This window comes from Taeniopygia guttata, chromosome 23 (assembly GCF_048771995.1).
Source record: "Taeniopygia guttata chromosome 23, bTaeGut7.mat, whole genome shotgun sequence".
Lineage (NCBI taxonomy): Eukaryota > Metazoa > Chordata > Aves > Passeriformes > Estrildidae > Taeniopygia > Taeniopygia guttata.
The window spans coordinates 2,653,685-2,666,468 of record NC_133048.1 but is presented as its reverse complement, the minus strand read 5'-3'; the positions used below and the strand labels follow the sequence as shown (position 1 = coordinate 2,666,468).

The following is a 12,784-nucleotide window of genomic DNA, read 5'->3' as shown; positions in this document are numbered from 1 at the left end:
ACACAGGGGTGGCATTGGGGACTACACTGGGGGGGACACAGGGGTGACATCGGGGACTACACTGGGGGGGACACAGGGGTGACATCGGGGATTACACTGGGGGGGACACAGGGGTGACATCGGGGACTACACTGGGGGGGACACAGGGGTGACATTGGGGACTACACTGGGGGGGACACAGGGGTGACATTGGGGATTATACTAGGGGTAACATAGAGGTGACACAGGGGTGACATCGGGGTGACATTGGGGACTACACTGGGGGGGACACAGGGGTGACATTGGAGATTATACTGGGGGTAACATAGAGGTGACACAGGAGTGACATCGGGGTGACATTGAAGATTACCCTGGGGGTGACACACGGGTGACACTGGGGTGACAATGGCTGTGATACCAGGAACGACACCAGGGAGTGACACTGTGTGTGACACTGGGGGGTGACACTGGGAGTGAGTGACACTGGAGGTGATACTAACACCAGGGGGTGACACTGGGAGTGACATTGGGGACAACACAGGAGGGTGCCTGACACAGGCAGTTACACCAGAGGGTGACACAGAGGGGTGACAGCGGGACTGACACCGGGGGTGACACCCTGCACTGCCTGGAGGGGACCCCTCAGCATCACCTGGAGAGGAACGGGCAGGAACAAGGGGGCCCTGAGAATCAGCTGGGGGACTTTGGAGGGGACAGAGAGGGGACAGTGGGACAGAGCCAAACCCCGCCGGGTTTGGGAAATGGGGGTTCAGGGCAGCCTGGCGCTCCCATACCCACAGAAACCCCACTCAGCCCCCCCAAATCCCAGCTGAGCTGACGGAGCAAAACCTCCCGTGGAAACAGGAGCGTGAGAGTGGCTGTCCCCAGGCCAGGGGACACTCCAGGCCCCCCAACACCCACCCACAGGACACCCCCTGGCCATCCCCCCCGCCGGTCCCACCCCCCTCACTGGGGCATCTCATTTTTGGCCATCTCAAGATGTTGCTTTTTCACCCCGATGCGCCGTTCCCATGGCAACTGGAGGGCCCGGCTGGGTTACCATGGCAACGAGAAAAGCCCCATCCCACTCCCACAGACACCCCGTGTGTCCCCACCGTCACCCAGGGACCCCCGAGCCCCCTCAGGGTGGGGAGGGCCGCACCCCACATCCCTCCAGGGAATGAGGAGGGACCAGGGGCAGCACCTCCATCTTCCTCCTCCTCCTCCTCCTCCTCCTCCCGCAGCCCCCGGCCTGGGGTGGGGTTACACAAATCCCGCTTTTGGAGGCATCTCCCTTTCAGCTTGGCGCCTTAATTAGGAGAAGTAATTAACGCGGGGTGCCCAGCCGCATCCCCGGCAGAGCCTCGGTGGGGAGGAGGGTTTGGATGGCGGCGACCTCGTGGCGGGGCCTTTGTGCCCGGCGGTGCCAGGCGCGCATCCTCAGCGGAGCATCACACTGGGAACAGCCCGAGAATCCCCTGGGAACGGCCCGAGAATCCCCTGGGAACGGCTCAGCTGCCCCGGCACGGAGCTGCCACATCCCTCTGACCCAAAAACCGCGTTCCCAGGAAAGGGAAATGTGCACCGGCCAGCTGGCACTCGGCGATTCCTGCTCGGAACCTGCCCCGGGCCGGGGGTTTGTCCCGTGTCCCCGCGGGGGTTTGTCCCGTGTCCCCGCGGATGGAGCGCAGCTCCCTCCCGCTGCCTCTGCCCGGGTGACAAAGGACTCCCAGGAACCTTTTCAAAGAGCCTTGGACAGCCCCTGCGACGCCTCGTCCATCACCCCCTGGCAGCCCGGAGTGCCCCGGCCCCTCCTGCCCCAGCCCGGCCCTGGCAGCGCCGAGTGCAGGCGGGTTTAGGATGAAAGAACCCCTTTTTTCCCCTAAAAGCGCCACCCCCGCCCACCCTCACCCTCTGCCAAGCGCCTGGAGCGAGACAGAGCAAGGCAGGGCCAAGGGTCACACTGTGACCCTCCACGTCCTGCTCCCCCCTCCCCTCCCAGGAGGTGCCAGAAAAGCAGGGAACGGCTCCAGAGCTGCCTGGAGACCTGGGCCAGCGAGTCCCAGCCCCCCACGGGCCCTCCCTGGGCTCTGTCCCCCTGTCCTTGGCTCTGATGGCCAGAAGAGATGCAGAGACTGCTGGACCCCACGGAGAGTGAGGAGGAAGAGCCCCCCCAGATCTCTGAGTCCCCTCAAAACCAAGATCCCTGTGTCCCCCAAACCCACAAAGGTGCCACTCCTTCTGTGTCACCTCTACAAGGTCCGTGGTGGCACAAGGGTGGGACTCCCCAGCCCCAAATGATGCCCAGGCTCCATCCCCAGGCCCTGGTGCCCCTTGCTGGGGTTCCCAAAAAGCCAAGCCCCCATTGCCCTCCCCTCAGCTCACTGAGAGGTGCCAGGTCCCCCAGAGCCACTCCTCAGGCCACCATCCCAGTGGGAAGAGGCCCTGGGGCAGCCAGCGCCCCGCAGACGTTCCCACTGAATAATGCAAGGACCTGAATCAATATTTCAGCTCATTTTCAAACTTGGTGACACAAAACTGTCTCGGAACTCTTCTTTTTCTTTTTTTTTTCCCAGCTCAGCACTGTCTCACTGCACCTCCCGAGTTATTTTTAATGGGCAATCTGCATGAGACCGAATTTTGTGACATCCCCCTGCCTTTCATCACGGGCTGGATCCAGCTGGGTGACAACAAGCACTCGGCACCCCGGGCAGAAATGGAGCTGGGGAATGGCTGGGCCTTGGCAGGATCCATCCCTGGCGTGTGGGAGGATGGGGATTTTGGGGCAGAGCGGGTCCATGAGAAGCAGTGAACATGGCAGGATCCCGGTACCCCTCCATCTCCCAGCCCCAGGGATTTGGTATTTGGGATTTGGGATTTGGGATTTGGGGCAGGGCCAGCCACACCCTTCACATTTGCCTGTCCCAGCCCCAGACAGTGCATTCTCAAGAACCATCATTTGAATCAACTGGTTCTTCCAGCCCCAAGATCCCCGGGCTGGCACGGCGGCACGGCCGGATCCCCGGGCACCCCCGTGCCATGGGGCAGGCAGGGAGAGAGGGAGCAGCACCCCACGGCCACCCCTGGCCTGGTGGCACCTGCCCCTGTGCCAGGTGCTCCCAGTCTGTGTCCCCAGCACTGGGGCTGGTTTGGTCACCCACTGGGCAGAGCGGGCACCTCAGGGGGTTTGTCACCCTTGTGCCCACCCCCAGCAGGGAGATTAAAGCCCAGCCCCGGGTTCTTCTTGGAGCAACAGGCAGGAGCAGCCTGGCCAGGGCTCCGCAGGGGTCCCTGAGCACGGCCCCGATTCCCAAATCCCCGGCCCCGATTCCCAAATCCCCGGCCCCGATTCCCAAATCCCCGTTTGCTCCGGCAGGAGCAGATCAAAGGGGATGCGGACAGAGCCCGGCAGACACAGATCAAAGCCCCTGACGGCCATTTGGCCCCAGCGAAGAATCAAATCGCAGCTCTGGTGCCTGGAGGCCCCACCCTGAGCAGATCCCCCCATCCTCCCTCCCCAACCCCCAGAGCGGCGCCTGGACCAGGAGCCCTCGGCCAAGGTGGGTCCGTCCCTGTGTCCCTTTTGTTTCTGCTTCCCGGCCCTGCTCCTTCCCCGAGCTGTGGCTGCCTCAGCAGCACGGCAGAAGGGACACACGGAGCGCTGTCCCCTCCACTCGGGGACACCAGCACGTCCCAGTGAGCGCAGCCCTGGAGCTGCCCATGGGCACCACAAAGGAGCAGCCCCAGCTCCATCACCGGCCCGGAATCCCCAACCTCCCCGGGCAAATTCCTCCCCGGAGTTCAGCCGAGGGCATTGTTCCACCGAGGAGCCGTTCAGTCCTTAATTAAGCATTTTAATGTCACCCAAGCCGCGAGTTGGAGGCGCCCAGTCATCCCTTAACCCCAGTGCTGAGGGATGAGCCGCCCGGGGCGAGCCTGGAGAGGACAAAGCCAGGGCAGAGACAAACCACCACCCTGCTCCTCGGCCACCAGCGCCACATCCATCCCTCCCCTCCTCTCCCCACCCATCCCCAGGCTCCCTGAGGAGCTGTGGGGCACAGAGGTGACCCCAAGAGCACCTCAGTCACCGCGGGGGAGCCCCGAGAACCCCCGGGGGGAACCAACAAGGCGCTGCCTTACCTGCGACCCTGACGACAGCCCTCTCGGCCGGGTCCAGCACCGAATCCTGACTCTTCCTCTTCCTCTGCTCGTGGAGGGGTAAATTCCAGGGCAAGGTGTCCCCGGGGGGGCAGGGGGAGAGGCTGCCCGAGCGCTCGCTGCGGTAGGAGCGCTCGCTCCGGCACGACCGCTCGCTCCGGCAGGAGCGCTCGCTGAGGGTCTCCTCGTCGGAGGACGACATGGCCCAGGGCAGGGGCAGGAGGGCGGGCAGGACGTCCCCGCGGGCAGCGACACCCTGGAGAAGGAGCAAACAGCGAGTGACACCGAGCCACCGGCCGCGGGGCCCTCCCCGCCACTGGAGCTGCGGGTGGTGGAGAAGGGATCGTCCACCATGGGTGTCTCTGCCCTCCTGGAGGTTTTGAGTGCTGCCTCAGTTTCCCCCTTGGGGGGTTCCCAGGGATGGGGACAGTGGCACGGCTGCTCCTCTACCAGCAAAGCTCAGGCTGGCATCCCTGACTCGCTCCCACAAAGCCAAGTCCAACCTTTTGGGCTGGATTTCTTTGTGCTCGGCGCAAGAAGGAGCATCAGCTCGGCTCTGCCCTTTGTACCTGCAGGTTTTTCCCCTCTGACAGCGGGGATGGCTTTAAAAAATCTTATTAATCATGGCAGAGGAAGATGGTAGGGCTTTCTGGAGCACGCCGGGAGTGAGCTGTGCCGCGTATACACGCTGGGCAAATAAGCACCTTGCGTGAGACATATTTAAAATAAATCTCATTGTGTCCTCTAGCACGGCCAGGAAAAATGCCTGAGACTCCTACAAGCGATGTGCCGCGGCGCAGGAGCCGCCTCCATCACGCCGAGCCTTTCCTTATTCCCATCATTTAATCAGCAAAACAGGAACAAAGAGACCCAAAAAAACATTGAAAGAAACGGAGAAAGGATTCCATGAGTCATTCACCCCCCATTGAAAAGCTGCGAAAAAATGAATCGCGGCCCAAACCCCCGGTAGCCCCGAGGGGCTCAGCCCGCGCCCGGCTCTTGGGGGACCCCCGGGTGTGGGGCTGGGGGGGGCTGCGGGGCCGGGCGGGGTTCGGAGCCCGGGGAGCGGCAGGGCCGGGGGCTGCGGGGGTTGGAGGCGGGTTTGCGGCACGGCCGGGGGGGCAGCAGGTGCGGGAGGCAGCGGGGCGCGGGCACGGCTCTGCGGGGGCACACGGGGCCGGTGTGCCCCCCCCGGGTCCTGCTCCCACCTGGTCCTACCCTTCCTCCCGGTTCTCTCCGGTGCCCGCAGCTCCAGCCCAGCCCCGGCGGCTGCTGCCCCCTTTTCCCGGTCCATCCCCATCCCCACCCGCCGCCCTTCCGCGCTCCATCCCCGCCGCATCCCCGCGTCCTGCCCTTCCCGCTCCATCCCCCGCTCTGACCCTGCGCTCTCCCGCTCCATCCCCGCCGCTCTCCCGCTCCATCCCCGCTCCATCCGCCGCCTTTCCCCGCTCCCTCCCCGCTGCGCAGCCCCGGCACCGCTCACCCCCGCCGGCGCTCCGGTACCGGCCCGGCCCCGCCGTGCGCTCCCGGTCCGGCCGCTCCCGGCCCCGCCGTGCGCTCCCGCCGCCGCGGCGCCTCCCCCGGCCCGGCCCGGCCCTGCCCACCGGGCGGCGGGGAGCGGCGGGGGGGTCCCGGCCGCCTCCCGCCCCGCACAGCCCCGGGACCGGCCCCGCCGCCCGCCCCTGCGCCAGCACAACCGGCACCTCCACCCCGGGCACCCCCGGGCCGGCCTCGGGCACCCCCCTCGGGGCTCCCAGCCTGTGCCCTCCAACCTGCCCGGGCTCCCCGGGGCACCCCAACGCCCGCTGCCTCCCCACCCTACACCCCCATTGCACAGGGGGTCCCCCACAAGCACCCAGCAGCTCCCCGCACCCCACAGACCCCCCCCGGCATCCTCGCAGCATCCCCGCTCCATCCTCATCCTCATCCTCCGGCTGCCCCCAGGCCCAGGGGAATTGGAGCACCCATCGATCGGGGATGTGGGGCATGGCGGGGGACACCACAGGGTGCGGGGCACAGGCTGGGGAAGGTGCGGAGGGCAGCACCGGGAGGGCCGTGAGCCGCCCAGGGCCTCACCTGCGGGGCAGCCGCGCATCCCAAGCGCAGCCGAACGCGTCCCAGCGCCAGGCGCGGCGCGGGCAGGGACACCAGGAGCAGCCCGAAGGGGTGGCGGAGCTGCAGGACAGCCCCAGCCGCCTGGCAGGAGTGAAGCAGGCTGAACCGCTCCGGCTGACGGCACATCCAACCGCCCCGCACCGACGGCGGCATCCCACGGGCAGCGGCGGCGGCTCCGTGCCACGGCCCCGGGCCAGCGCGGCCGCTCCCGCGGCGCCGCACCCGGCCCGGCCAAGCCCGGCGCCCCGGTCCCCCCGGTCCCCCCGGGGTTTCGGCGCTGCCGAGTGCCCCGTGGGCATCTCTCCCCCGCCGGTTTTCAGATCTCATCCCAAGAGCTCTGCTTCCCCGCCGCGTGTTTTCCTGAGTGCTTCCAGCCACGGGGTGGGACGCGGTGGAGGACACACACGGGGCGTGGGGTGTGGTGACAGCCGCTCCTGGACGCGGCTTGGGACGTGGCTGGAGAGGAGCACGTGTTGCCCCGCGGTTCTGCCCGTGGGATGAAGGGATGGGGAGGAAACACTCGGCCAAAACCCGCCCAGGTGTGGACACGCCAGTGGGGTGACCCCACAGACGCGAGGGCAAGGCCTCGAAGAGGCGAGGTCCAGTTGGGAATGTGGGAGCTGGGAACCCTCGTGGTGCTGGGGAACTGCGGGCAGATTAAAGGGTGTACTGGATGGAAAAGGGTGTGCTTGTGGGCTGGCACCAGGTGACAGTGGCAGGGCCATCACCCTGGTGCCACCCTGCCGCTGCTTTCTGCGCACACCCTCGGGGCGTGCTGATCGCTGATGGATAAACGCGCTCAGGCTCAGGCGGGGGCTGCGCTTCCCATCATCACAGGGGACCCCAAAAGCCGTGAGAGCTGCGGAGCAGGGGAGGCTCATCCCGCAGCCCCAGAGGCGCTGGGAGGAGAGAAGCGCCTGGAGAACCAGACGCTGCCGCAGCGCCGTGCCCGAAGCTCCCGGACGGGTTGGGCGGCTCAGCCGCGTCTCTGCAGCGCTGCCGGTGCCGAGAGAGCGGCCGCGGCCGGTCCGGCCCCCGGGACACACCGGGGAGATGCTGTGACACCCTCGGTCACCGCCTCGGTGACCGGGCACCGCTCGCCCTCGGGGCTCATGGCCCGCCCGGCTGCGGGAAGCGCACGGTGACGCGTGTCTTTGTGTCACCAGGTGCCTTTGTGTCACCAGGTGCCTTTGTCACCCCGCGTGGCACCAGCCGGGCTCCAGCCTCCTCCCTCCCGCTCCTCCGGGAGCAAACGCAGCCAATTCCAGCCGTGCTGAATCCCGGAGGAGCGCGGGCGGCCGGGAGACGGTTCCAACCCGCGTGGATCTGACAGGCGGGACGCGCTTCCCGAAATCCCTCGCTGGATTATTTGTGCTGCCAATCTGGGTTGGGATCCTGCGTTGTTTTGCCTACGTGGAGACAGGGAATCGTTATTTCGGGAGGAAGGGGGAGGCAGGTTCTCCCTAAATAATTTCAATTCCCTGTTCCTCTGCTCAGCAGGATTGAGGGGACCCCTGGGACCCCGAGTGCCGAGACCTTGGACATCCACAGGGATGCAGGAGAGGTCTCCTGGTGCAGATCAGCCAGAACCTGGCTCTGCCCCCACAACTGTCCCCTCTCCCTCATTAAAACCTCTGCCTAAGCCCAGGGCTGAAATCTGCCTTTTCCCCTGACTTTTGATAAATTATTCATCTCCTGAGAGTTGTTTGTTCCCCCTCTCAAGGCAGAGAGGAGCTGCAGACGATGCACAGCACATCCAGGGCTGTGGGAGCTGCAGGAGGTGGGGGCTCAGCCCAATCCCAAATCCCAGAGCCCAACTCCCACTCCTGGGGGCTAAAGGTTGTAGGAAAAGGGGAATGAGGGGCTGGGGGGAGGGATGGTGCTCTGCCCTCACCAGCTCCTGCCCAGCCAGAGCTGTGTCCATGGCAGAAGCAGCTCCCCACGGAGATTTCCCACCCCATCCCAGCCCCGCTGCCTCCCACCCAGCTGGGACGTGGCATCACCCCCTGCCAAAAAAGCGACAAAAAAGGCAAAGAGCAAAATATAAATTTGGAACTACTACAGGCTGGATATGGATCCTGTTCAGGCTTCGTGGTGAACCACACTGTGCAGCTGAGGATGCTCCAAATCCCTTTGCCCAGGGGAACTCAGTCAGGAGCATCAGATCCATTTTCGATCCCTGCTGCTCAGCCAGAGCCTTGGCCTCCTCCCAACAGAGCTGGGACGTGTTTTTATTTTAATTTCTCCATCAATTTGATTGTTTTCATCACGTCTTTGATTATTCCCTTTATTGGTGCAATTCCTGACAGAGCTTTTAACTCCAGCAAACGGATTCTCCTGGCTGTGGCTGCGCCGATCGCCGGCGCAATTCGATTTTGAACGGATCTAAAGAGCCACTCGGGAGCCAGGAGCGTTCAGATGCATCCCAAAATTTCCTCTGACATCTGGATGCTCGATGGGATGAGTCACTCTCCACACCAGTCAGCTGCCAGGACTTTTGCTGAGCATGGTTTTTGTTTTCCTTCCTCTCCCTGGAAAAGCAATGCTTCTAACCAAAACAGGGTTTTTCCCCCCAAAACAGCAATTCCTGCCTGGGAGTTTTGGCCCCTGCTGCTGCTGTGGCAAAACTCCACCAGAAAAGTCATCCCCAAAGTCTTCCCTGCACTCCTGGTGCCTCCACCAGTGCACATCTCTTTGGGAAAGGGAATTCATAATAATTAATTACCATCCATTAATGAGTGATTGCAAGTGTGAAGGCTCATGAAGATTTGACCTCCTGGCTGGTTCTGCTTCCCAAATTTCCATCGGCGGCTGAAATCCAGGGAGTGGCCCTGGGGAGCTGTGCTTTGGTGAGGGATCAGCTCCTGGAGTAGCTGAGCCCTGCTCAGACCTTCAGGGTGCTCCATGTCCCCAATCCTCCAGCCACAGCCCCATCCCCTCCTCACTCCTCCTCCCCAAATCCCCCAGGAGAGTCCACTGAGGATAAATCCCTCCCGTGGACAACCCACTGAGGATAAATCACACCAGTGATCAATCCACTGAGGATAAATCACTCCAGTGATCAATCCACTGAGGATAAATCACTCCAGTGATCAATCCACTGAGGATAAATCACTCCAGTGATCAATCCACTGAGGATAAATCACTCCAGTGAGCAATCCACTGAGGATAAATCACTCCAGTGATCAATCCACTGAGGATAAATCACTCCAGTGATCAATCCACTGAGGATAAATCACTCCAGTGAGCAATCCACTGAGGATAAATCACTCCAGTGATCAATCCACTGAGGATAAATCACTCCAGTGGCTCTGTGGCACTGCTTGATTTCCATCCCCAGCACCATTTCCCCTCTTGATCCATCCTTTACTTGTTCTGGCAGCTCTGTAGCCTCCCCAGTCCTTTTCCACCCGAAGCCATTCCCTTTTCCTCACGTGGTTCCCATGTTTTCCCCTCCTTGCCCGTTTTTACAGCTGGAATGCTGAGATCCATGGAGCACTGATATCCTGAGGTTGGTTTTCCTCTGCTCAAACACATTAGCACCAGAGTTTTCATATTTAAAGCAGCAATCAGAATCCCTGAGGATTAACAATCTCCATCAGTTACTGCAAGGACAGCCAGGAATTAGCAAGGATCCAGCCAGGATGGGGTCTTGGGTCATTTGTTTCTGCTTTGGGCAGGAAACAGGAGAAAATATCAAAATTGGTGGAAAAAAATGTTAAAAGGCCATTATTTCCAGAGTTATCCAAATGAGAGGGAACACACAGGGCAGGGGGTGGATCAGCAGTGCCAAACAAAGGCAGGCACAGGGAAGAGCCACTCCTGGGACATGGATGTGGCCCTGGCTCAGAGGATTTGATCCCAGAGTGGGAATTTGGAGCTCCCCCAGTGCCTGCCCTGCCAGGGAAGGCTGCTCTGGGGGGAGCTGAGGGACAGGGGCTTGTGAGGAGCAGCAGAAATCCCAGGAAAAGCTCCAACCCTGCTGGGATGGCTCCTGAGACCTGTGAAATCCAGGGAAGGCTTTTTTCCCAGTGCACTTTGATCCAAGGGGAAATAACAGAGCCCTGCTGGCTCAGATCCCTGCTCTGGACACCCTGGGATGGCTCAGAGCCCCCCAAAAAACAGCAGCCAGCTGTAATCCCTCATATCCAAGGGCTCAGCAACCCCAGGGGCTGCCTGGAGTCAGGGATCCATGGGACTCCTCTCCTGTGCCCACCATGGGATTTATGCCCCAGGAAGCAGGGGTCTGGAATGTCCCTCTGGAATGTCCCTCTGGAATGTCCCTTGTGTCACTTCCCTGCCCCTGGAGGTCACGCTGGGCTTATCCCAGCAGGGGGATTTGGGATCAGGAATCTCCCAGCAAAAATCCAGCATGAACTCCACCAGCAGCAGGATTAAAAATGTGGATTAAAGCACTGAGCTGGCCACTCTCCACTTCCAGGGACTCTCCTGCTTCGATTCTGCTCCAAAACTGAAGGGAAAAAAATTCTCCTTGGCAGGGACAAACCCCCTGGGCTGTGCCAGGCCCTCCTGCTGGCATTTCAAAGCCCCCAGTGAGGAAATCTGCCTGCCACACACTGAAAAGCCAGGAGAGATCCCAAATCCACCCTGAATCCGTGTGGAAAAGACAAAAAAAAAAAAAAAAAAAGAGACAAGAGAGAGGCAAGGAGACATTGCAAAGGGATGTTTACTGCCCCAGCAGACCCCTCCAGCCACAGCAGGGCCCCTGCCCCGGGCTCTGGGGGTTTTCTTCCCAGAGGAATTCCAGCGGCAATCACGGCCTGGGCTCCTCCTTGCCCGTGTGGTGCTCGGGGGGTGTGTACTTCCCCTGCTTGATCATCCTGTCCCGCTGCTCCAAGATGAGCCGGAGCCGCTGAGTCTGCCAGGGACACGGGGGGGGTCTCAGGGGGTCCCCACGGCAGGTCCTGGCAGCCCCACAGATGTGGAACCCACACTAAGCCCCGCCCTGGGGATCCTCACTCGAGTTTGAGGCTCTTCTCAAAGACTTTGGGGCTTTCGGGGTGTTCTGTACTGAGGGGATTTGGGTTCCCAGCCCCGCGTTCTGAGCACAATTTTATCCTGGATGTGGATGCTGCTGGGGGCAGGGAGAGAACTCTGCTCGGTGCCGCCCCAAAACCACGGAACGGTTTGGTTGGGAGGGAACTAACATCCCACCCAGTCCCACCCCGGTGGGCAGGGACACCTTCCACTAATCAGCCTGCTCCAAGCTGGCCTGGAACACCTCCAGGAACGGGGCAGCCGCAGCTTTATATTCCCCGAGCTCCCACAGTTTTATTTCCCCGGGCTCCCGCAATTTATATTCTCTGGGCTCCCGCAATTTTATTTTCCCCGGCTTCCCAGTTTTATCTCCCCAGAGCTCCCGCAGTTTTATTTTCCCCGGCTCCCCAATTTTACCTTCCCCGGGCTCCCACAGTTTTATTTTCCCCGGCTTCCCAGTTTTATGTTCCCCGGGCTCCCACAGTTTTATCTTTCCCGGGCTCCCGCAATTTATATTCTCTGGGCTCCCGCAATTTTATCTCCCCTGGGCTCCCGCAGTTTTATTTTCCCCGGCTCCCGCAGATTTATCTTCCCCGGGCTCCCCAGTTTTATTTTCCCCGAGCTCCCACAGTTTTAAATTCCCCAGGCTCCCGCAGTTTTCCTTTCTCCTGCTCCCCAGGTTTTATATCCCCTGGACTCCCCAATTTTATTTTCCCCGGGCTCCCCAGTTTTATCTCCCCCGAGCTCCCCAGTTTTATCTCCCCTGGGCTCCCGCAGTTTTAAATTCCCCAGGTTCCCGCAGTTTATCCCCCCCGGTCTCCCGCAGCCCCGGGGGCAGGTGCAGACCCCTCACACTGGGAAGGAGCAGCAGCGCTCCCACCCTGCGCTGCACCCCCAAACCTCCCCAGAGCGCGGCCAGGACCCTCTGCTCGCTGCCCCCAGCCCCTCGAGCCGTATCCCCGCTCACCCACCAGCTTGGTGCGCTGCATGCACTCCATGAAATCCTCGTACTCCAGCTGGCACTCGCGCCGGGCGCGGGTCTGGCCCAGCCCGTGCCCGCACTCCACCCACTCGCGCTCGAAGGCGTGGCACACCGCGGCCAGCCCGTGCGGCTGCGGCATGCTCTGCCGCAGCAGGAAGCTGTCCACATCGATGCCCAGCTGCTTCTGCAGGCCCCAGAACGGCATGGCCGCGCTGCTGTCGCGACACGGCCGCTGTCGCGATCCGACACCGCCGCCCCTCACGGGCCCGTCCTTCACCGCCCTTTCGCGACGCCCCCGCCGTCAAGCGCGGCCGGCGTCGCGACACCGCGGCGCGCTCGACGGCTGGGCGGGGCCAGCGAGAGGAGCGCCCCCTGGCGGATTGGAGGACTCGCTGCACGCCCAGCGCCCCCTGGCGGCCACGGTGCTCAAGGGCTCCCAGTGCTCCCAGTGCTCCCCAGTGCCCTCCCAGTGCTCCCAGTGCTCCCAGTACTCCCAGTGCTCCCCAGTGCCCTCCCAGTGCTCCCAGTGCTCCCAGTGCCCTCCCAGTACTC

General features: G+C 62.4%; 2 protein-coding genes and 1 long non-coding RNA gene across 18 annotated transcripts in view; 1 reads left to right on the top strand and 2 right to left on the bottom strand.

Annotated features, from left to right (window-relative positions):
- Positions 1-6,344, bottom strand: part of MACF1 (microtubule actin crosslinking factor 1) — a 141,024-nt gene extending 134,680 nt beyond the window's left edge. For 12 of the 16 annotated variants that reach the window (XM_072917946.1, XM_072917953.1, XM_072917950.1 and 9 more), the window contains exons 1-2: positions 5,621-5,758; positions 4,120-4,393 (exon numbers count right to left, since the gene is read on the bottom strand). In XM_072917946.1, the coding sequence (XP_072774047.1) occupies positions 4,120-4,339 (220 nt within the window). In that variant the 5' untranslated portion in view covers positions 4,340-4,393; positions 5,621-5,758. Of the gene's footprint in view, positions 1-4,119; positions 4,394-5,620; positions 5,759-6,213 lie in introns of those variants that run through there. The other 4 variants (XM_072917966.1, XM_072917964.1, XM_041720822.2 and 1 more) reach the window with 2 other exon arrangements.
- On the top strand, positions 2,178-5,036 carry LOC116809244 (uncharacterized). The gene is made up of 2 exons (XR_012051816.1): positions 2,178-4,197; positions 4,886-5,036. It is a non-coding gene; the product is annotated as an uncharacterized lncRNA (long non-coding RNA).
- Positions 6,345-10,921: 4,577 nt separating the features above from the next.
- NDUFS5 (NADH:ubiquinone oxidoreductase subunit S5) lies at positions 10,922-12,573 on the bottom strand (the record flags this gene model as incomplete). The annotated part of the gene is given in 2 exon segments (NM_001245520.1): positions 10,922-11,131; positions 12,222-12,573. Coding segments are annotated over 2 exon segments (321 nt in total).
- Positions 12,574-12,784: the final 211 nt, after the last annotated feature.